Source organism: Aulostomus chinensis, chromosome 12 (genome assembly GCF_037954235.1).
Source record: "Aulostomus chinensis isolate RoL2024-O1b breed Wild chromosome 12, RoL_Achi_v1.0, whole genome shotgun sequence".
Classification (NCBI taxonomy): Eukaryota; Metazoa; Chordata; class Actinopteri; order Syngnathiformes; family Aulostomidae; genus Aulostomus; species Aulostomus chinensis.
The window spans coordinates 28,659,542-28,683,071 of NC_141331.1; the positions used below are offsets into that span (position 1 = coordinate 28,659,542).

Genomic DNA, 23,530 nt, shown 5'->3' on the forward strand with positions numbered 1-23,530 from the left:
AATAAATCCATCAGAGGAAGAGATGGTGAGGAAAAGACATCATCAGCTTCATTACAGAGCCGAGGCCGGTGACACATAACACTCTAACCCCCGGAGTCCTCAGGGCTCAGGCCTGTTCAGTGCAGGACTGTGGCCACTATTTGGTGGAGAACTCAGCTCCGCAGTGTGTCTGGCTGAGATTGTTTGCCTCTGTCCTTGGCATGTGCAGAGCATCGGATGTGTTTCGCCCATCCGCTTGTTGTGGTCGTCCCTCGGTTTCCATATTTCTATCATGTTAACGTAGCTTTGGTGGCTGCACTGTGTGCTTTTCTCTCTGTTCTAGTGATCGGGTGCCTGCACCTGGTGTGGCTTTTGAGAATTGGCCAGGGGAGAGGGTCCATTGCGGCCCCTTTTGCTACCTGCACCAACGCAGACCTGGGGACCTGACTGGTGCTCTTGGGATGGGTGGTCTGCCTCCCAGTATGATGGTTGGGCTGGGGTTGGTCGCAGGCCTTGCCGTTGTGCGGTGGATCCCTTGCTGGGAGGTGCTGAGGTGCCCTGGACTACGTCCGCATCTATGGCGTGCTCAGCCCCTGTATGGGTGGAAGAAGATGAGGATATGATTGTTTTTTTTGTTTTTTTGGTCTGGGGGTGGCGGTCCTGGATGTGGGTGCCTTTGGCTCACCCCGGCAGGCAGGCATGGGCCTCTTGGGTGAGTGGGGGGTCCTTTTCCCTTTTTTGGGGGGGGAGGGGGAGAACATGGGATGGGTGGAGGGGATGTGGGCGGAGGGTTGGGGGGTATGTCTGTCCGGGCGTGGTGGGCTTGGTCGTTGTAGTGGGCTGTGTTTCGCCCCGTCCAGTGTGGGGTGTAGGGGGGGTGTCGGCCTCGCCACTGGCGGGCCCCTTATGGGGCTCTGGCCGGATCTCGCGCTGGAGGGGCTCCATGCCCCTGGGCTCTGCTCATGCTGTGGGAGGGTGCCCGGTGGGCCCGGGGTCCTCTCTCTGCCCCGTCTCTCTGTGGGTTGCTTCCGGGTGGGGGTTGCCGCTCCTATGCTTTCCTGGGGGTCCTGGCATGGGTTGGTCCTGTGGCTGTTTCCTGGGGGGGGGTTGGCCTGGGCTCCCTTTGTCCTGGGGGTTTCTGGGTGCCCTGGTGGCTTGGTCCTGACCTGCCTGCTATCCTGGACTGGGGGCGTGTTGTTCCCCATCCAAGACAAACTGTAGCACACACACACACATACGCGTATACACACATATACACACACACACACACATACACACACGCGTATACACACACACACACATACACACACACACATACACACACGCGTATACACACACACACACATACACACATGCGTATACACACACACACACACACACGCGCGTATACACACACACACACACACACGCGTATACACACATACACACATGCGGTGCACAACTGACCATAAACACACTCTCAGACATTTATTTTAAAATTCTATTAAACCAAATGGTAACCCTGCACTGGAAATTCTGCAACCAATGTTTTTTCTTTTTTTTCCCTCTCTGTTGTTGTTACTTTTTCTTTGTTTGTTTTGGTTGGGTGTTTTTCTGCTATTGTTGTTGTTGTTTTTGTCCCCCCCCCCGTCTTCCCTGTCCTGTCCCTGTTCTCTCTCCTGTCTTCTGTAGCTTCATCAATGAACCAACACCATTCCTAATAAAATTAAGCACAAATGGTGATAGGAGGAGTTTATCAGGTTCCTCCTTTGCAGAGTAAAACTGCTTCAGTACAACGAGGCACCAGGAACATGGATGCTGCTGAACAGGACAGGGGGGGAAAAAAGAGAGAATTGGCCAGACCCTCTATTTTGTTGGTGAGGGGCCTTCCTGTCTGTTGCTTTTGCTCTCGTACCTCCACTAACCCTGCGTAAATACTGTCATACACGGTGAAGCCCCGTACAGCATTAGGAGGGTACGCCGGTATGTATAGAAGGACATGGCCCAAGTCCAGTTAGACTGGCTCTGTACTGGTTCTAAGGTTCAGCTGTGACTAATGATCATGCTGCCGGAGCTCCGCCAGAGCTCTGCCTGTGTTGAGGCAGAGCTCTGGCTGTTCTAACAGGGAGTGTGTGTCTGTAGCACAGTGAAACTTTAGATCTGCAGTTACAAGAACCAACAGTTCCCTCAGGAAGAATTTCACTGATGTCAAAAATCGATGTCCTCCTGTGTGAAGCAGCTTCAGCAGAGTAACAGCAGAAACACCTCGCGTCCCCCGGATTATTGCCAACCCACCAGTGTGTTACCATGATGGCTGAGGAACTGCAGACATGAACTTCTCCTCATGGCCAAGTTCCCCTCCATGCAGCACGGAGATCGATTCAGTCCCTCAGCAGCGTCTCTATGAGGGAGGACCACAGCTGTGTCTGCAGGCCAGGCTGGTGGGGTGGGGGCTGAAGACCCTGACCACAAGCTGACCATCTCTGGATCAAGTCAGCCATAGGAGCAAGACCTGTTTACACAAGCACCTCCTGCCTGTGTTTGCAGTCAGCACACATTCTTGTTTTACCGCATCTAAACTCTTCAGACGTTTATTTTGCTTCACATGAGCTGTGAGGGTTCACGCTATCTCAGCAAATGGAAGCAGCTCAGACTGGCAGACTTGAGGTCTGGTGGTTATTGAGGGTTATACTGGGTCAGGGAGACCGAGAGTTCATAGTATACTTGCAGGCATTGACTTTCAAAGCTCTTTCATAACATGTGGCATCTTTCCGTCAAAGAAAGCGGTTGCCAGAGGCGACACCTATGAGGAGAGCTGGGCACCTTAGTGGGCTGATTCCCATCGGCTCGACAAACAAACCAGGCAGGAAGTGTCTCGGCAGGGCTGTGGATTACTCTCACCATACTGGGAGGGAGCTTTCTGGGTAGGCCAGGATGAAGCACAGGACGAAAAAAGGAAAGTGCAAGGCAGCGAGAGACTTGAGGGATGGGGGGAGAAAACTGGCTGATTGGGGTGTTGGTTAATCCCCTAAAGCATCCATATATTGCCCCCTCCTCCTCTCCCGCTGCTTGTAAATGGCGAGGAATGCAGCATGTTGTCTTTGGGCCCTGGGTGTGCGTACAAGCCTCTGCTACAGGGAGATTTATCCTCCCAGACGTGCCCGGAGTATACCACGTAGATTTTGTTACTCAGGAGACTCTGAAGTTGAGGCAACACATTCCCAAGACACAACTGATATCAGATGTGTCCTCTCATTTCAGCCTGTGCATGCTGGCCTTCTTCAGTCTGTCTACATACTCAAAGCATTTACATCAGACAAAACAATTCTAACCCTTAAGCGTGGCGTCTCTTCACTGGCTTCTAATTTCTAATGATTGTGTTTCAAGGAAAATTAAAGAACAAAAATCTAACCCCCAAGGACAAATGGGTGCCACGTCAATACATAACAAACAATGCTAAGACACCGCCCACAAATCCAGCCACAGTGTTTCAAGGAGAAAAAACAGTTGGCAGAGTGATGATGTGTGTAGGTGAGTCAGGTGTGAGGAGGGGGTTTACAGGAAGTGACCAGAGCTGTGAGGGGGCAACGGTGCTGGTTGGGTACTCCAGTAGGTGGAGTAGGTTAGGGGCAAGAATGATGTCTGTCCAGGTGTGTGTGTGTGTGTTTGTGAGTGCGTGTTTGTATGTTTGTGTGTGTGTAAACTGACTCTGCTCTCCTTGCTGGCCATAAACTGACAGTGATTCCGGGACAGAAACAATATCAGTGTGTTTTATGAGACATTCTTGGAGAACAGCAGCGAGTTCCTGATAGTCCTCAGCTATAGACGCTGACAGGAACACAAACAATATGGGGACCTGGTCAATAGGCCTTCCTGTAAGCTTGTTGCTGGCAGATCTTCTCAAGTATCAGGAGAAGCATTATTGACACGCTGTTACTAACTGTTATTGTAGATGACACCTGATCGAGCAGCACTGGGCTCTTTGGACTGAGACCTGTGACATGTTTGCTGGCTTTAGGAGTCAGGGGAGGTGTTTCTGTCTGTACAGGCATGTAACTCAATCCACAGCATTCCCTGGATAAGAACCACACACACACGCACGCACACACGCGCACGCACACACACACACACACACACACACACACACACACACACACACACACACACACACACACACACCTGGTTGCTCCAGAGAAGCAGAACAGCATTTCTGCAGCATTTTTCCTGTTTGACTGAGGAAATCATTCTCATCTAAGGTGGAGGGCCAAAGGGTTCTGGCTTGCATGTGGTCATCACCGCCGCCCCCCGGCCGCCGCCCCCCGGCCGCCGCCCCCCGGCCGCCGCCCCCCGGCCACTACCTCTCCCTCAGTCTGTGGGACCACAGTAGTTAAGAGCCTCATTTAGGAGCACAGAAAGAAAGGCAGGACTCTCTTTCTCAGGAAGATTAGCGGCCGTCTCTTTGCAGTGGGCCTGTGGATGGAGGGAGCGGGGAGGGGGTGTCTGTTTTTGTCTGAGACATTTTTCTCTGCCAAGGGGGCTGTGACCTGCTCCAGAGCCCCCTCCATGGAAAGACCCCATGGCCAGTGCCGACCCTCTGGAGGAGACTCGAGCTGCACCTCAGACTTACCTGTGATAGCTGTGATAAACACCCGCTCTTTATCGCTCTGCTCCAGCCAGAGCCTTGATACTGCAAGGTGGAGGTGGTCAGTGAGCCCAGGAGGGGAGACACCCTCCTCAGCTGTGACTAATTCTAGCGTGTGAGGACAATGCGTTTGTACGCTGAGTAACGTCGATCAAACAAATCTAGATGATCAGAGCAGAGGTGAGCTCGCGGGCCTCCTCCAGTCAATGAAGACTGGAATTAAAAGACCAAGTCAGCAGGTCGGGGTTTGAAACCAACTGGAAGGAACACAGCACATCTACTCACCAGCCTCTGCTGTCCCCCATGGGGGGGGGGGGGGTGACAGGTATTCCTTTGAAACTGTGAGATGTTTTACAGTCCTGGAAGTGGGCACCTAATCTGAACACATGTTCCTCTTACATGGTAAAGCACGAGCCAACACAGACTCATAAATCCCAGAGCCTGGAGTCGGGTTGCAGGGGCAGGCCTGTGGAAGCACGCCTGGAGCTGCCAGACAGATGCAGGCTGTCACACGAGATGAGGGTGCCCGTTTAAAACCATTAACAAGGCCTGAGAGCGCCGCCTGATTCCTATCTGGACACAACACCGTCTCCACTGTCATGCATCTCTAACCTGCATCCTGTTCCCTCCACGTCTCCTTGGATCCCGACACACACTCTCCATTAGAGGCACACATACTTCCATTATGTCTCAACACTCACACACCAGTTCAAAAGGACAAGACAAGTTTCCATGACACAAGAGCAAAGCGAGCTCTCATGAAACAAGTTATGAGATTTGAAGCCAGCTGCCAAAACGGATTAGGTTCTGGTTCCGTGTTCTTGTAAGGTTACACGATCGCATTGTGTCATTTCCCAGCTTAAAGACAAAAAGGCGTGCACTGTGAGGACGGCGAGGACTCCTCTGCAGCCACAGCGGCTCACTACGCAAATTAAAAAAAATCATCTGTGTGAGTGAGAAAGTTTGAGACATCTTTAGAAGAATGTTTGTGAGCTCCTTGATTTATTCACATTTGGCCCATATTTCTGTTTGCATACTAATTTAAGAACTGGCTGATATAAAAGAAGGAATAATCAAATTGAAAACAAAAGCGGAGCGTTAACCCTGTCTGAAGACACCAGCGTCCTACTTTGACTTCCCCTGGGTGAGGCAGGAGTTATGATGGCCGGCCAGCAGGCCCTTCATCAAACAGTAATCGACTAGAATGACACGTCCCTGCAGTGGCCCCTCAGACGATGCCAGACCGTCTTCCTGGGGGGGTTCGGTGTCCACGCGCTGGCTCCACCAGCAGGACTTATTAACTTGTAACACTGACAGGCTCCTCCAACCTCGTTATGCCGAGTTTTCATCACACATTTGCTAATGAAAACATGAGCTCTCATCTTTTAATTATGACCCCCCCCCCATTACCTCTCATTCACAAATAAGCCGTGATGTGTGAGGGTTACTTTTTGTCAGTGCAGCAAGGTTATGGACCTTCATCCCCCATCGCCTCCATGGCACACAATGGTCATAACTGGCTGAATAATTCATGTTGTGGCAAGTGAAATATTTTCTTCAGCTGGTTTGAAGAAGTCTTTGTGGGGGTGCCAGCGAGGGTGCACTCAGCCGTCCTAGTTCCCCCCCCTCCCACCCCGCATCCCTAAACAATTAATGCTCATGGCTCCTCTTGTGGCAGGCCACCAAGCCCATCATTAAGCAAAAAGCCGGCTAATGCCACAATCTCATCCCATGTCTTCTTAGCATTTCAAAGGTGGCTCCCTCTCCTCTTCCCAGCCTTTCTCAGAGGCCTCTGATACAGCCGCTCGTCCACTGCTTTGCCAGCCGCGTTTAGTAATTCATGAAATTTATACTCGGGAGGTGAGAACAAGGTCTTTCGACCTCATTATAGCATTTTTTCATCATCCCTTGTCTGACATCTCTGAAACATGCGGCCCTGTCTCTGGCTCCAGCTCTTTTCATGTGCCACCCATCTACTAAAGCATGTGAGGAGCCACAACGTTCACCGCATATCCGTGAATGGACCAGCACTAGTTTAACTAGGCTACTCTGGTGGGTCCTAACCAGTCAGCAGGTCATCAGCGTACCTCTGGTCAGAGTGGTGGGTGACGGCTTCTTCGGGAGTTCCACGAAGCTGCTTCCATCCAGACCAGATCCCTTACACTCCTTCTTCTCAGTAGCGGTTGGAGCTGAAGCCTCCATGCTGCTCTTCAGATCTCCGACACAACCTGAAGAGACCAGAGACACACGAGCGTTAGGTCAGACACCAGATGAAGCACTGAAGCAAGGGAACAGCGAAATGGAGTCTGGGCGTGAACAGGAACTGTGAATCGTGATGATGGTGATGGTGATGGTGACAGCATGAGCTACAGACAAGAATGCTGGGTTGTTTGCTCCATATGTCCAGAAGACAGAGGCAAACATGTACAATGACACATTCTCAGCTACAAAGATCTTCTTCTTTGCAGATTCTCACAGATCCTCAGAGGGCAGAGCGGCAGCTACGCGAGGACCTCGTGTTGTGGCGTCTCTGGGTGTGCGTCCCTGAGCACACAGGTCGCTGCATTTGCCGTAATGAGGTCACAGTGGCGCCTCTGTTCCAATTGTGAACGTGAGTGGCCCTCAGCACTGCACACTGTGTCAATTCGTCGTCACGTCTGTGTGAATGGGCGAGTGACTTGGCAACGGGCCACTTGTTTGATATGATGGGATCGTTTGCTGCTTCCAACGAACGAGAGCCGGTCCAGGCGCCTTCCCCGCGCTCCTGAGACACTGGCGAGAAAGTGTCGGTGTCCTTTGACAGCATGTTGTGAAGATGTAACAGCGAGACTCGACAACTGGATGTAATCAGAGGGTGACCTCACTCTTCACAAGTCCATGTAGGGGCTGCAGGTTTGGAACTCACATCTGAATGCTTATGAGATGAAGCATCTGCACACGCCAGCAGAGAAAGTGATTCAGAAACATTCCTCATCACTTATTCCGCACCTGCATGACTTCCCTTTTGCCTACAGGACTTGAACCAGGATACTTGGCATGAATGATCTGGCGTAAATAAATGCAAACGGATGTTGACGAGGGTGGCGCTGTCGCCGAGTGCTCGCTGGTCTGGCCGCACGCAGCAGGCTGAAGGTGTGAAGTGCCGTCTTTGGTTTCATGTGGATATCCAACATGTCGTCCTTACTGTGAGGTGTGTATGCTAGCAGCCATGTCTGTGACCCTTCGGAGGTGCCAGTCGCCTGTCACCGGGCCAGTGTAAGCCGATTAGAGGTGGGCGACTAACAGGTTTAGGCTGCATCTGTTTCTTGTTTCTCGGGTGCCAAAATGTCCTCAAAGTAGCCAGCAAGCCGTCTTGCCTTGGAGAGCTCTGTCGCTCTGACATCACCCCAGTGAGAGACTCTGAAGCACTCTTTCTTGGGCCTTAATCTGATTCAGTGGTCGCCAGAGAGAAGGCTCTTTTTAGTTGTCAACCCTCGAAGCTCACATACGGATCCATGAACATACCAGTGTTCCCAGCAACATGCAGCCTGCCCCATAAAAAGACCGAGAATCCTCCCCGCCACATCCCTGCCTGACGCACATCTGCACCGCAACACCTGCAGGACCCCTTTTTGCTTTCCAGTTGTCTTGGAAGCCTCAGCCAATGTGGTGAAGAAGAGAGGTTGCAGGTACACACACCTGTAGGGGTGTCTTCCTCTAGTCAGCAGGTCAACTCATGCAAGAGCTGCATCTCAAAAAGACAAGTTATTTGGTTCTCATGTGGCCAGAGCTTCCCCCTCTGTTCCCCCTTTCCCTAATTCTGGGGAGGTGTTGGATTAGCAGACCAGTCCTGCATGGCCCCTGATGACAGGGAGGCCCGGTTCTGACAGGCTGGTACAGGTGTCAGAAACTGATTGGACAGATGGCGGGGGCCAAAGGCGAACAAACAACAAGCCTGCACCTCTTTTCTCATCTTCTGGTTGGCTGAGCAGCCCCTCCCCCATCTCCTCATCCACCCCCTGGTGCCATGTGACTACAGGCTGGAGAACAGGATTACACTAACACACGTGTGCGCACACACACACACTGACCTTTTAACCTTGAGTTATAACTTGAAAACTTTGATTCGAACATGAAGGGAAACCAGCTCTGACTTCAGCGTTTGCCTGTGACCAGTGGAACTTGCAGAACACATCGAGGAGAACCTGCCAGACGACTGCCCAGCGACGGAGCTCATCTGGATCTAGAGATGTTGTTGGCACGGGATTCTGAAGCTTTAATCTCAAGTTTTATATTCAGCGGCGGGCTTTGTTCTCGCTCTTCCTGCCATACGGCCAAAGTGTCGGGAAACCAAATTACCATGAACATTCTAACTGAGTTCAGGTGGAAGTATCAGTGTCTGGGCGTCTCCGTCTTCAGGAAGGGGACACGCGCCCCATGGCAGACATCCTGTATGCACCCAGGGTGGCCACCAAAAGAGCGTTTCACTCTTCGTGCTCAGGAGCCACCGCCACACCACTGATAAGGCCCCTGATTTTCATTATCTGTATCACCACGGCTTTCATATTCATCAGATAGGTGGGTGGATGATGCATCGAAGCCTGGGCTCCCCTTCCTCACAGCGAGCAAACTCACTCAGCCGCAAACACCAACACTGCTTTTACATGTTTGTTGAAGCTTTTTTTAGATTTTGCAGAAAAAGTCATTATTGTGGCGGAGAGGAGTGCGAGAGCTCACTGATCCTGACGGCCGCCCCAACGCACAGAGCTGCACGATTGTTTCCAGAGTTTCCGCTGAAGCAGCCGAGTCTGCTGCGGTCTGCTCTCCCTGCGCCCCCCCCCCCACGCTGCTTCTACCCCCTCAGCCTGGGACTCACGGGACTTCAGTGTGTTTTTCTTAGCGCCTCCTCGTTCAGTTTCAAGTGTTCCTCTCCTCCACTACCGTTCAACAGCTCTCCTTTCACCAACACTGAAAGGAATGCAAACACACATCAAAGAGGCGCTCTCATCCTGAAGATTTCCAGGCTTTGCTCTTCCTACGTTTCCTTCCTACTCCCAGTCAGTGTGATGCTGGGAGCAGCACGCGCACACACACACACACTAAAACACACACACTAAAACACACACCAAAACACACACACACTCTAAAACACACACACACTCTAAAACACACACTCACACTCAAATTCACACTCAAACACACACACACACTCAAACACACACTCACACACACCCTGATCACCAACTGCTGTCCCGCTCTGCTCACTTGGCAGACGGCGGGCTGGTGGGGCGAGGCCACCTGCAGACCCCCTCTCAGGTTTCTGATAGGACGCTCATGCAGGTGAACATGACAACAAAAACACAGACGCATTTGACATATCTTTGATTCCTTATCACATCAGAGGTGAAACAGCGTGACGAAGGACCTCCGCTGGCCCGTCCACAGCAGCGACCTGCCTCCAGAACAGGCACCGACCCATCCCAGGGACCAGAACCTGGCATGAGCATCGAGGGACTTGGATCCCAGCTTGTTTGTTTGACACATCAAGGAGGAGAAAAACATTCCTGATGCATTTTTATGTTGTTTTCATCCCTGGTATTGACATTGCACTTCTACACTACTATATTCTAGGAGTACAAGTATTTTAAGACGAATACTAATACTTTATATTATTTGAAATATAAAAATTAATGTAATTGAAGTGTCCTGAGCTACATTCATGAAACTGATTTACATTTAAACATTTTCTTATTCATGATAAAGACATGAATAGAGTTTGGACAATGATCTCCTCTTCTTTGATGTTTCAACTGCTGTTCCTGTCTTTCTTGTAACTGAGCGCTAAAACACAGCAACATCCCGGGGTGGATCAATGAAGTTCTATCATCCATCCATCCATCCATCCATCCATCCATCTATCCATTAATCATCCATCCATCCATCCATCCATTAATCATCCATCCATCCATCCATCCATCCATCCATCCATCCTCCATCTATCCATTAATCATCCATCCATCCATCCATCCATCCATCCATCCATCCATCCTCCATCTATCCATTAATCATCCATCCATCCATCCATCCATCCATCCATCCATCCTCCATCTATCCATTAATCATCCATCCATCCATCCATCCATCCATCCTCCATCTATCCATTAATCATCCATCCATCCATCCATCTTCCATCCATCTATCCATCCATCCATCCATCCATCTATCCATCCATCCATCCATCCATCTATCATCTATCTATCTATCTATCATCTATCTATCTATCTATCATCTATCTATCTATCTATCTATCTATCCATCCATCCTCCATCTATCTATCATCCATCTATCCATCCATCCATCCATCCATCAATCATCCATCCATCTATCATCCATCCATCCATCCATCTATCATCCATCCATCTATCAATCTATCTATCTATCTATCTATCTATCTATCCATCCATCCTCCATCTATCTATCATCCATCTATCCATCCATCCATCCATCCATCCATCAATCATCCATCAATCATCCATCCATCTATCATCCATCCTCCATCTATCTATCATCCATCTATCCATCCATCCATCCATCCATCCATCAATCATCCATCAATCATCCATCCATCTATCATCCATCCATCCATCTATCTATCTATCCATCTATCATCCATCCATCTATCCATCATCCATCCATCCATCAATCCATCTATCATCCATCTATCCATCTATCATCCATCCATCTATCATCCATCCATCAATCCATCTATCATCCATCATCCATCCATCTATCCATCATCCATCCATCCATCTATCATCCATCCATCCATCTATCAATCATCCATCTATCATCCATCATCCATCTATCCATCTATCATCCATCCATCCATCTATCATCCATCCATCCATCCATCATCCATCCATCTATCCATCATCCATCCATTCATCTATCATCCATCATCCATCTATCCATCTATCATCCATCCATCCATCTATCATCCATCCATCATCCATCCATCCATCAATCATCCATCATCCATCCATCTATCCATCATCCATCTATCATCCATCCATCCATCATCTATCATCCATCCATCCATCCATCTATCCATCATCCATCCATCTATCTATCCATCATCCATCCATCTATCTATCTATCTATCTATCCATCTATCTATCTATCTATCATCCATCCATCATCTATCTATCTATCATCTATCAATCATCCATCTATCAATCATCTATCCATCCATCTATCTATCATCTATCTATCTATCAATCATCCATCTATCAATCATCCATCGATCCATCTATCTATCCATCTATCTATCCATCCATCCATCTATCTATCTATCAATCATCCATCTATCCATCTATCTATCATCCATCTATCCATCATCCATCCCTCCATCAATCTATCAGTCATCCATCTATCAATCATCCATCCATCTATCTATCATCTATCTATCATCCATCTATCTATCTGTCTATCTATCATCTATCTATCAATCATCCATCTATCTATCTATCAATCATCCATCCATCTATCATCCATCTATCTATCCATCCATCCATCCATCATCCATCCATCTATCCATCATCCATCCATCCATCTATCTATCCATTAATCATCCATCCATCCATCCATCCATCCATCCATCCATCCATCCATCCTCCATCTATCCATTAATCATCCATCCATCCATCCATCCATCCATCCATCCATCCTCCATCTATCCATTAATCATCCATCCATCCATCCATCCATCCATCCATCCATCCATCCTCCATCTATCCATTAATCATCCATCCATCCATCCATCCATCCATCCTCCATCTATCCATTAATCATCCATCCATCCATCCATCTTCCATCCATCTATCCATCCATCCATCCATCCATCTATCCATCCATCCATCCATCCATCCATCTATCATCTATCTATCTATCTATCATCTATCTATCTATCTATCATCTATCTATCTATCTATCTATCTATCTATCCATCCATCCTCCATCTATCTATCATCCATCTATCCATCCATCCATCCATCCATCCATCAATCATCCATCAATCATCCATCCATCTATCATCCATCCATCTATCAATCTATCTATCTATCTATCTATCTATCTATCTATCTATCCATCCATCCTCCATCTATCTATCATCCATCTATCCATCCATCCATCCATCCATCCATCAATCATCCATCAATCATCCATCCATCTATCATCCATCCATCCATCCATCTATCATCCATCCATCTATCTATCTATCTATCTATCTATCTATCTATCTATCCATCTATCATCCATCCATCTATCCATCATCCATCCATCCATCAATCCATCTATCATCCATCTATCCATCTATCATCCATCCATCTATCATCCATCCATCAATCCATCTATCATCCATCATCCATCCATCTATCCATCATCCATCCATCCATCTGTCATCCATCCATCCATCTATCAATCATCCATCTATCATCCATCATCCATCTATCCATCTATCATCCATCCATCCATCTATCATCCATCCATCCATCCATCATCCATCCATCTATCCATCATCCATCCATTCATCTATCATCCATCATCCATCTATCCATCTATCATCCATCCATCCATCTATCATCCATCCATCATCCATCCATCCATCAATCATCCATCATCCATCCATCTATCCATCATCCATCTATCATCCATCCATCCATCTATCATCCATCCATCCATCATCTATCATCCATCCATCCATCCATCTATCCATCATCCATCCATCTATCTATCCATCATCCATCCATCTATCTATCTATCTATCTATCCATCTATCTATCTATCTATCATCCATCCATCATCTATCTATCTATCATCTATCAATCATCCATCTATCAATCATCTATCCATCCATCTATCTATCATCTATCTATCTATCAATCATCCATCTATCAATCATCCATCGATCCATCTATCTATCCATCTATCTATCCATCCATCCATCTATCTATCTATCAATCATCCATCTATCCATCTATCTATCATCCATCTATCCATCATCCATCCCTCCATCAATCTATCAGTCATCCATCTATCAATCATCCATCCATCTATCTATCATCTATCATCCATCTATCTATCTGTCTATCTATCATCTATCTATCAATCATCCATCTATCTATCTATCAATCATCCATCCATCTATCATCCATCTATCTATCCATCCATCCATCCATCATCCATCCATCTATCCATCATCCATCCATCCATCTATCTATCCATTAATCATCCATCCATCCATCCATCAATCATCCATCCATCTATCATCCATCCATCTATCATCCATCTATCTATCTATCTATCTATCTATCCATCTATCATCCATCCATCTATCCATCATCCATCAATCCATCTATCATTCATCTATCCATCTATCATCCATCCATCTATCCATCATCCATCCATCCATCAATCCATCTATCATCCATCATCCATCCATCCATCTATCATCCATCCATCTATCCATCCATCTATCATCCATCCATCTATCCATCATCCATCCATCCATCAATCATCCATCCATCCATCTATCATCCATCATCCATCTATCATCCATCCATCCATCTATCATCCATCCATCATCCATCCATCTATCATCCATCCATCCATCTATCATCCATCATCCATCTATCCATCTATCATCCATCCATCCATCTATCATCCATCCATCATCCATCCATCCATCAATCCATCTATCATCCATCATCCATCCATCTATCCATCATCCATCCATCCATCATCCATCATCCATCTATCCATCTATCATCCATCCATCCATCTATCATCCATCCATCCATCAATCCATCTATCATCTATCATCCATCCATCTATCCATCATCCATCCATCTATCTATCCATCATCCATCCATCTATCTATCTATCTATCTATCTATCTATCTATCCATCATCCATCCATCATCCATCCATCTATCTATCCATCATCCATCCATCTATCTATCTATCCATCTATCTATCTATCATCTATCAATCTATCAATCATCCATCCATCCATCTATCTATCATCTATCTATCTATCAATCATCCATCTATCAATCATCCATCCATCTATCTATCTATCAATCATCCATCTATCTATCCATCCATCCATCTATCTATCTATCAATCATCCATCTATCCATCTATCAATCATCCATCTATATATCTATCTATCATCCATCTATCCATCATCCATCCCTCCATCAATCTATCAGTCATCCATCTATCAATCATCCATCTATCTATCATCCATCTATCTATCCATTCCATCCATCTATCTATCATCTGTCAATCATCCATCCATCTATCTATCTATCTATCTATCTATCTATCTATCTATCTATCTATCTATCTATCATCCATCCATCTATCTATCTATCCATCAATCACCCATCTATCTATCATCTATCAATCATCCATCCATCTATCTATCAATCATCCATCATCCATCTATCTATCTATCTATCTATCTATCTATCTATCTATCTATCTATCTATCATCCATCTATCCATCTATCAATCATCCATCCATCCATCTATCTATCTATCATCTATCTATCATCCATCTATCTATCATCCATCCATCCATCTATCTATCTATCATCCATCTATCAATCATCCATCCATCTATCTATCTATCTATCATCTATCTATCATCCATCTATCTATCTATCATCTATCTATCATCCATCTATCTATCTATCATCCATCTATCTATCATCCATCTATCTATCTTCCATCCATCCATCTATCCATCTATCTATCTATCCATCCATCTATCTATCTATCTATCATCCATCTATCTATCCATCCATCCATCCATCCATCCATCCATCATCCATCTATCCACTGGAGCTGAGGCCCTCCATGTACCCACAGACTGTTTGATGCTAAGTGGTTCAGTATGGAGGCCTCTCTTCTCCCTGAGCTACGACAGAGGTGGAGGGCCGTCTACCAACCCAGGATGATCCCCACTTCCCCCAGTGACCATGTCCAAGTGTCCTTGAGCAAGGTACTGAACCCCCCCCCCCCCCCCCGTGACCCTCAACAGATAAACGGCGTGGATGATGGATGGAATTCAAATTAATCAAACCTGTTGCTGATCTCTGATTATAAAATCTACCTTTGATTCAACTTTGAGGTTTTTAACCACCATCAAACCAGTAGTCAGATATTGAGGAACAGGCAGAGTTGGGCAACTTTTCAAACATCGTGGTTCTGAGGGGAGAGGGAATTCAAACCGCACCAGGAGTTGGACTCGCAACTGTGACTTGGTTAACTCGGTTCATCTGTGATCAAGAGACAGGACCACACTTGGCACTTGGCGTGACCGCTAACAGCGTTTGACAGATTTGAACAGCCTGAGGACGGCACTTTTTAACCCTTCCACGTTGCACACAAGTGGGCAAAAGGTTAAGAATGAAGGTGCGTGGAGGAGGAATGCAGGAGGTGTCACATCTAATTTACAGGCGGACAGGTGTGGGGGGGCACTTCTTTTTCACCACACTTTTCTCAATCCAGATCAAGGATCCCCGCACATAATTCAGGAAAGATACAGCATTTTTCCACTGGCGTGACGCGCTGCGACACCTCAGCTGGACTCCGACCAGAGCTCTGCAGCAGCTTCACCAGAAGCCCGTAATTTACCTCAGCAAAGGTTCCCTCCAGCGAGCGCCTCTCTGACTGAACACTTCCTTCCTCAGACATCGCAGCTCATTTTCAGTTCTTGCTGCCACACTCCGCATCACAAGGTACTCATTTTTAGACCACATTTTGAAACTTTTACCTTTGGTTTGCCACAGTTCAAACAGTATTCGTGCCAGCTTTCGTCATTGCAAGGCTTTGGTTTTCTGCATTTCAGCACCGGGCTGAAGCAAAGACGGCTGAGACCTCTCGGCCTCTGTGACGTTCAGGGTCGTGGTTATGAAGCAACACTGTTTCCATGAACATGTGATACTTCCAAGGTGTGAACTCAAGCTGGTCTATGGTTCCCTGACCTGTGGCAACTGCCCCCGTACTAAAGAAGGATGGCTTTCTCTCACCCAAATTATTCAATGGAAAACAGACTTGACTTAGTTTGATGTGAAATGACAAAATTACTTCACTCTTCATTACAAACGCCCTCTATCCTAGAACTAAAATCTAACATCTGCCAGGAAGGAATCCTCATTTCAGGTCCTTTAACTCAGGTTTTTGATGCTTTCTTCTTTAAACATCTTCAGTTGTGAGACTTGAAATGTATTCCAACACAGTGACTTGGTACTTTGTGTAGGTGGAGCCAGCACGAGTGCTGCTGGGCTCATGCTTGCAGCTCAGCGAAGGGTGTAGCAGGGACCAACCCTTTCATTTTGGGCCAGATCCCATTAACATAGCAAAGAACTATTTTTTACATCGGCCTCAGCGGAGCCATGTGCTCCACGCTGAGGTCATGTCTGGATAACCTGCTGCTGTAACACAAGCATTCAACTCTTGGGACAATGAAGAACATCTTTCCATGGTTCTTAAAACATTTCTGCCTCATTCGGCGTCTTTGTGATCTCCAGTCTGTTCCACACGTTTGCAATCTGCAGGCTGCACATGAGGACAGTAATCCCTCACCCAAGCCCAGCAGGCCGCTCGCTGGACTGTAGAAAATGCAGAGTAATGAGCAGATAACAACTGATGTAATATAAAAGGCATCTAAAACAGCAGAGCAAAGCTCCATGGATGAGTTCCTACCGCACCCCTGAACCTGACCTTTCCTGCTCGTAGAGGCAATATCCTGTAGTTGATCTCCTCGTCTCCCTGAACCAACAAAAACCAGATGTGAGGCTCACGGCCTACGTCCGCACACACGCACACACACACACGTACGCACACACACAGAGGCAGGACTTACACGAGAGTGCTCTGATTCATCACTCAGTTTACTGGTTTTGGTCGTGGTATAGTAATCGGCTGTAGCAGCAGCAGCATGGAGGACAGGGACGTGTCGCTGACGTGTTTTTGGCTGACTGAAGCGTGTCAAAGCGCCGCTGCTGGAATTCTGACAGTTGAATTTTTGTCTGACACGATAAAAAGTCGTGGAAGTTAAGGAAGGAGGCGGCGAGCTTTCATTCCTCCATGTAGATTGTTGATAGTGGAGCTCCGCCCTCTCATTAAATGTGGACCTGAGACTGGAAGCACCAGAGGCCGGCGTCAAATGAGCACATTCACCTGGATTTGAGTTCCATGAATGCTGATGAATCTGTTCACAGTGCAGAAAACCAGGTGTAAGCAGGTGTTAGCAGTGTTTTTGGCCAATGGGAGGGGCTTAAAACAGTTCCAGTTACGATGGCTGTTGGGGGATTGGAAACTGAGCTTTTTTTGTTCATCAAATGCGAAATTGTAGTTCAAAGCATTCTGCCGATGAGGCGGTGTCTTCCACTGATAAGCCGTGGTTCAATCGGACATCAACACAAAACTATGCAAATGTGGGAGTTCTGTATCCAAGTATCAAACACAGCAGACGCTGAACAACTCAGCTCTCCCTGAGATTCCTCCCGTCAGCGGAGCCTCGCCCAGCCCAGCATCCCGAGGACCAGAGGGAGGCTCTGCTGCTCGCTTCACATTCCACGTTCTACAAGACGGAACCAAGTCATTGCATGACAGATGAGTCAATAGCGGCAACACAAACACAGCATGATGAACACTCAGCTGACCCTCTGGAGGTGTGTGTCCGTGTGTTAAAGTCACATCTGTCACCGGTGCCATGTTACACACTGCTGAGTCGAGCCGACTTCCTCTCTGAAGCATCTGTCCGGGTCATTCATCCCAAATGTGTTGTCACACTCCCCCAGACTGCTTCAGCTGTCACGTATCACCCATTCGTTATGCAGAACCCAAACCTCCTCTGTGGGGGTTCCACTGTGCCGAAGCAGCCAGGAAGCGCTTGTGCCTTCACTCTGCTGACTGGAGCAGCCCAGCCTGTAACAGACAACCAAGTCCCACCGCTGGCATTTGGCTCCTGTCGAGGTTGTGGCCTCGTGTGCGTTTGTGACGTCGGGGGCAGCTGTGAAGGCGCCAGGTGAGACCCAGCTGCTCCTGCTGAGCCCACCTGGCTCAGAACTCATCTTTTCTGTACTTTTCTACCTCACTGGGAGTTCAGAAGTAAATAAAGGGGAAATGTGAGGGGGGGGGGCAGAGGAGAAAACTTTCCCTCCTCTCCAGTTTTCTGTGTGATCAATTATTTTAAACATCCATACAGCCGATCAGGCGGCTCAGCTGTTCTTGTATTCTCTTGGATGTCTGGCAGTGTAGAGCTGGGGGGGAGGGGTGCTTCTAATTAGGACTGAAACTACAAGTTACTGGAATCTTCCACAGCTGTGACACCTGACCACTTCCTAAAGTTGCACACCACCCACAAATCCTTAAACTCAAGCAACCAGCGACATGAGTTTCCCATTCTGGTGGTGATGTCATCAGTAATATGGCCACTAGATGGCGTCTGTGCTGACTGCTCCTGTCCAGCCGTTGTTGTACAGTTGCTGTTGTTTGCAGGCTGAAGGAATGTTCGTGTTCTTCTTGGTTTCATCCATGTTTGCATACTCAGTGTTTTCACGCAACGCCAGTGTTCCAACATTCCCTCTGTCTGGCTCTAAAGGTCAATTACTGGGTTTTTTTTATCTGTGGATTTTTGGCGACAACTCAAACAAAAGCAGACAGGTTAACATTTTCTAGCATTTTATAACTTTTCCTGCAGACTTTCCTCAGGATTGTTCAAACAGCCTTCCAGCCTGAGCAGAAGTCACTGCTGAGCTGTTTCCTGGAGAGCTTGGCTGCGCCGCCGCCGCCGCCATGCTGATGCTGATGAGATGAAGATGTTCCAGCACGTAACAAATGTGGTTTTCGTGCCACTTTCTCTCTAATGAGCTGATTACAAAACACAAGCAAACCTCATTCTGGCCTGGAGCCAGAGAGACGAAGATGATGGCAGTAACAGACACGCAGCGAGGGGGGGGGGCTGCTAAAGACAACCATATGTTTCGATCCAAGCTAACTCTCCCTTGCTTGTCTCCGGCTTCTCTGAGAGGAGACTGTGGCCTGGCACTGAGTCAGCACCATTCGGAACATAATATCTCCCATCGTATGGAAGCAAGGAAGCGGAGCCCATGGCCCCGCCCTGAGGGCTGTGGAAGGGCCCAGCGTAAATCACAGCCCTTCTGTATGTTGGCTGTATTTTGTTGTCAGCGGCTCGTTCTCTGCCTCTGCATCAGATTAGAGCCTTTGGCAACCATGGCAGACAATACGCCATTGTCTGGAAGCCTGAGTCGATCTGCCTCCATAGCTCAGACATGTGTTTCTAGCTGGCGTTTGAAGAGAACGTGATCAGGGAAATCACCGTCCTTCTTCTTGCGCTTCTTTGACACCGGCAGATCCTGAACTGGACATCCAGGCAGTACTGAACCAGCAGATGGAGCCAGGAATGCGTACGGGACGTCCAACGGCACAGCCACAATAAACTCACTTATTTACAATAAGGACCACGTCCAGATCAAAGTCGACTAAAGTTCCATGTCTCCAGAGGAACTCGTCATGTAGCAGCATTAAGCCCCTCTCCACCTCAGTACCCTCCACAGCTGCCTTCCCTCCGTGAGAGGTCGTCCCCGCGGCAGCTAGAACTGAGCTCCTGCTGCACCGCTCAGGGCCATCACATAACCACCAACAAAAAGAAATGTATTATTTTGAGTAGTTCAGCACAAATGCTGCAGAAAAGGCTTTTTTCATGTAAGGTATATTCTTGCAGTTGAATAAATCATGTGTTTGTTTAAGTTCCTCGATCATTCAGAGAGGAGACACGCTAATGGCAGTAGGCGCTGCTGCAGCAGTCCCCTCAGCTGTCTATCGCTCTGCCGTCACCAGCAACGTCTCACTTCTCGCACCATGAATATGTTTCAGGAGTCTCTGTCCTCCCTCTCCCTCTCGATTGACGTGTGTCTCAGCTGGCGTGATCACCGGCTCCTTTCCTTTCCTGGCGGTGATACTCAGGATGAGCTGAGCTGAGCGGCTGAATGTCTCCTGGATCCACTAAGGGGGGCGGCCTACTCAGGCTGCCTCTGCAAGAACCTGCTCATCTGCATGTTCAAGAGTCCATGAAGGGTTACTAGTGTGTGGGGGTGTTCTGTGTCACACAGATGCAAAACATCAATGTTTCTTTTTACAGCTCTAGAGCAGAGAAGTGAGGTCTGATCAAGAGGCAACTTGGCACAATGGGAGAACCTTCTGAGGTCAGCTGTGACCTCAGAACGTATTGGGCCTCACCACGCCCCCAACGGCATCACCACGCCTGCAGCGTGCCGGACACCAGAACCTGGCATCTGCTCAGGAAACCAGCAGCTCAGGATTCATTTAACTGGTGGTGGAAGTGAAACGCTCTTTGTGTCAGGCTCTAATTTAAACACTGTCACACACAAACACACTTGTTACACACACTGTAACACACAAACATACTCTGTTACACACTGTAACACACTATTACACACACTGTAACACATTAACACACTGTTACACACACTGTAACACACATTAACACACTATTACACACACTGTAACACATTAACACACTGTTACACACACACTGTAACACACATTAACACACTATTACACACACTGTAACACATTAACACAGTTACACACACTGTAACACACTATTACACACCCTGTAACACACAAACACACTGTTACACACACTGTTACACACATTAACACACTATTACACACCCTGTAACACAGAAACACACTCTGTTACACACACTATAACACACAAACACACAATTACACACACTGTAACATGCACACTAACACACTGTAGCTAAAGTTCTGATCCAAACCATGTGAAGCCCACGTGAAATGAAATGGAGCTCAAACCTGCCGGGTCACGGTACACATGTCTGTAGCTAAGATGGCAGCGGCCCGTTGCCGCCGTTATTCACCTGGTACTCGACGGAGGAGTTCAGGAGAGCGTCGTCAACTCTCCAGCTGTGTGACGCCACTTTCTTCAAAATCACCTTAGTCTGCATGTCCTATTCTATGTATTTGTTTAAAAAATAAAAAGTCTGCATTTAGAAAACTAGAAACTGGACAATTCCGCATTTCAGTTGAGAGAAACAGGCTAAACATACACGCAAAACTAGTTCTGGAAACATTGCTTGTAGAGGTGGTTCCTGGCATTACATGAAGCTGTTACAGCGTGTAACAGCCCTTGTCGCCATGAGCGTGTTTCCATACCGGTGCAGTTCCGCCCCAGCAGAGATCAACTGCTAGCTTCAGCACTGCTTTGTCAATGCGTGAGTGTACTTTTACTTTGTCCCTGACCAGTGTTTCAATGTGCAGGCTGGTGGGGAATGATACATGTTCACATACGTGATGCCCCTCTGGTCGAGGCAGATGGCCTCACCGGCGAATACTGATGCTCTTTGAGTTTAGTTATGTTCAAAAGTTTTTGGAGAACATTGTGAAATAACAGAAGGATAACAACCCCCCCCCCAACCTGACACCTTCCATTGTCCAGAGTTAATCTTGAGCTGAGATAATGAAACCAGTCTCCCCATCCCCCTTCCGCAAACTAGCTGACCTCTGGTGACCCTGGCAGAGCGGCAGCCATCATTGTTCCTTTGTAAGCCGTAGACAATGATGATGTTACTGCTGAAATGCTTTTGGGAAACCGGGTTTCCGATGAATCGCTGTGAGCTGAGGGGTGTGTGAGGAGCCGGCCGGGACGTGAGAGGCAGGTCTTTGTGGCGTGCTGGTGATGACACATCGTGCATCACAGCGAGGATTCTGTATACAAGACTGGGTCTGTTTAGCTTTTCCTCCCTGCTGCAGATAATGAAGTTGGCTGAGCTCTCACGCGTCTTCCTCTGCACTTCTAAACTGCAAAACAAAGACGCAGGCAAAGGTTGTGGGCGGGGCTGAGATGGGGGCTGTGCGATGAGGTCGATCGGCCTGTAATGAGCTTGTGGTGTATTGAACCGAGTGGCCTTCCAACAGCCTGTTAAATGCACATCAATCACCACTCAGTTTTGAACGGAGTATTTTAAGGGCTGTACTGTGCTGGCGGTGGTACAATCCAGAGTGACCCGCGTTCCTCTCCTGGGACTGGAGTACCCACTCGTCTCTGCTCCAGTGTAAAGAGGGGGAGGCAGGAGAGGGTTAAATGTGCTCACCCTGATTCCCTCCATGGCGGATATGATGTGGGCCTATTTAACTTCACACACTTGAGGCAGAATGAGCAGGACGCCTCGAGGAGAGAGAAACAACAGGCATTAAACCCAGCAGGGACTGTCCAGCCTGCCACTCCATCAAGTGCTCTACAGCTGAATGTCAGCCGCCATCGCTCCCTCTCCCTCCACCTCAAGTGCAGCAGGCAGGCCGAGTGTGAAAGGTCGCACTGGAATCATTCACATCGCTGCGTCTGACAGCTCCTCTAAATGGTCTTCAGTGTCTCATCAAGTCATCCCAGCACAGGCGTTGGAGTCCAGTGGCGCTGCAGCACCACAGCGCCATCATCCTCCACAGGGCCTTACCAGAGGACACGCCACCATCAGGAGGCCTCACCGCTGCATCAGTGGAAGCATTGGTTAACCTCCTGCCTGTTTTTACTGACACATGTGGGACCAGACATGACACACGTTACATCCATCAGACCTTCAAGGAAGTGGAGACCTCCCCCATGGAAACGTCTCATGAAAGTCCCACAAGTCCGCTCAGCGACAGCTGAACGCACCGAACGTCTTGATAGCAGATTTCGTACATTCATTTCACGATGTTGAGTGAATATTTTCCGATCTTGTTGGTTGACCTGATAATTATTAAATATATCACATTAATATATGATATTATTAAATGTTGAACATTAACCTGTGTGATGTCACT

General features: G+C 47.8%; 1 protein-coding gene across 1 annotated transcript in view; it reads right to left on the reverse strand.

Moving 5' to 3' along the window:
* The window catches only part of gli2a (GLI family zinc finger 2a), a 75,634-nt gene that overhangs the window by 49,291 nt on the left and 2,813 nt on the right, over window positions 1-23,530 (reverse strand). The window contains exon 2 of the mRNA XM_086221051.1: window positions 6,688-6,828. Within this exon, the coding sequence (XP_086077177.1) occupies window positions 6,688-6,802 (115 nt within the window). The 5' untranslated portion in view covers window positions 6,803-6,828. The remainder of the gene's footprint in view (window positions 1-6,687; window positions 6,829-23,530) is intronic.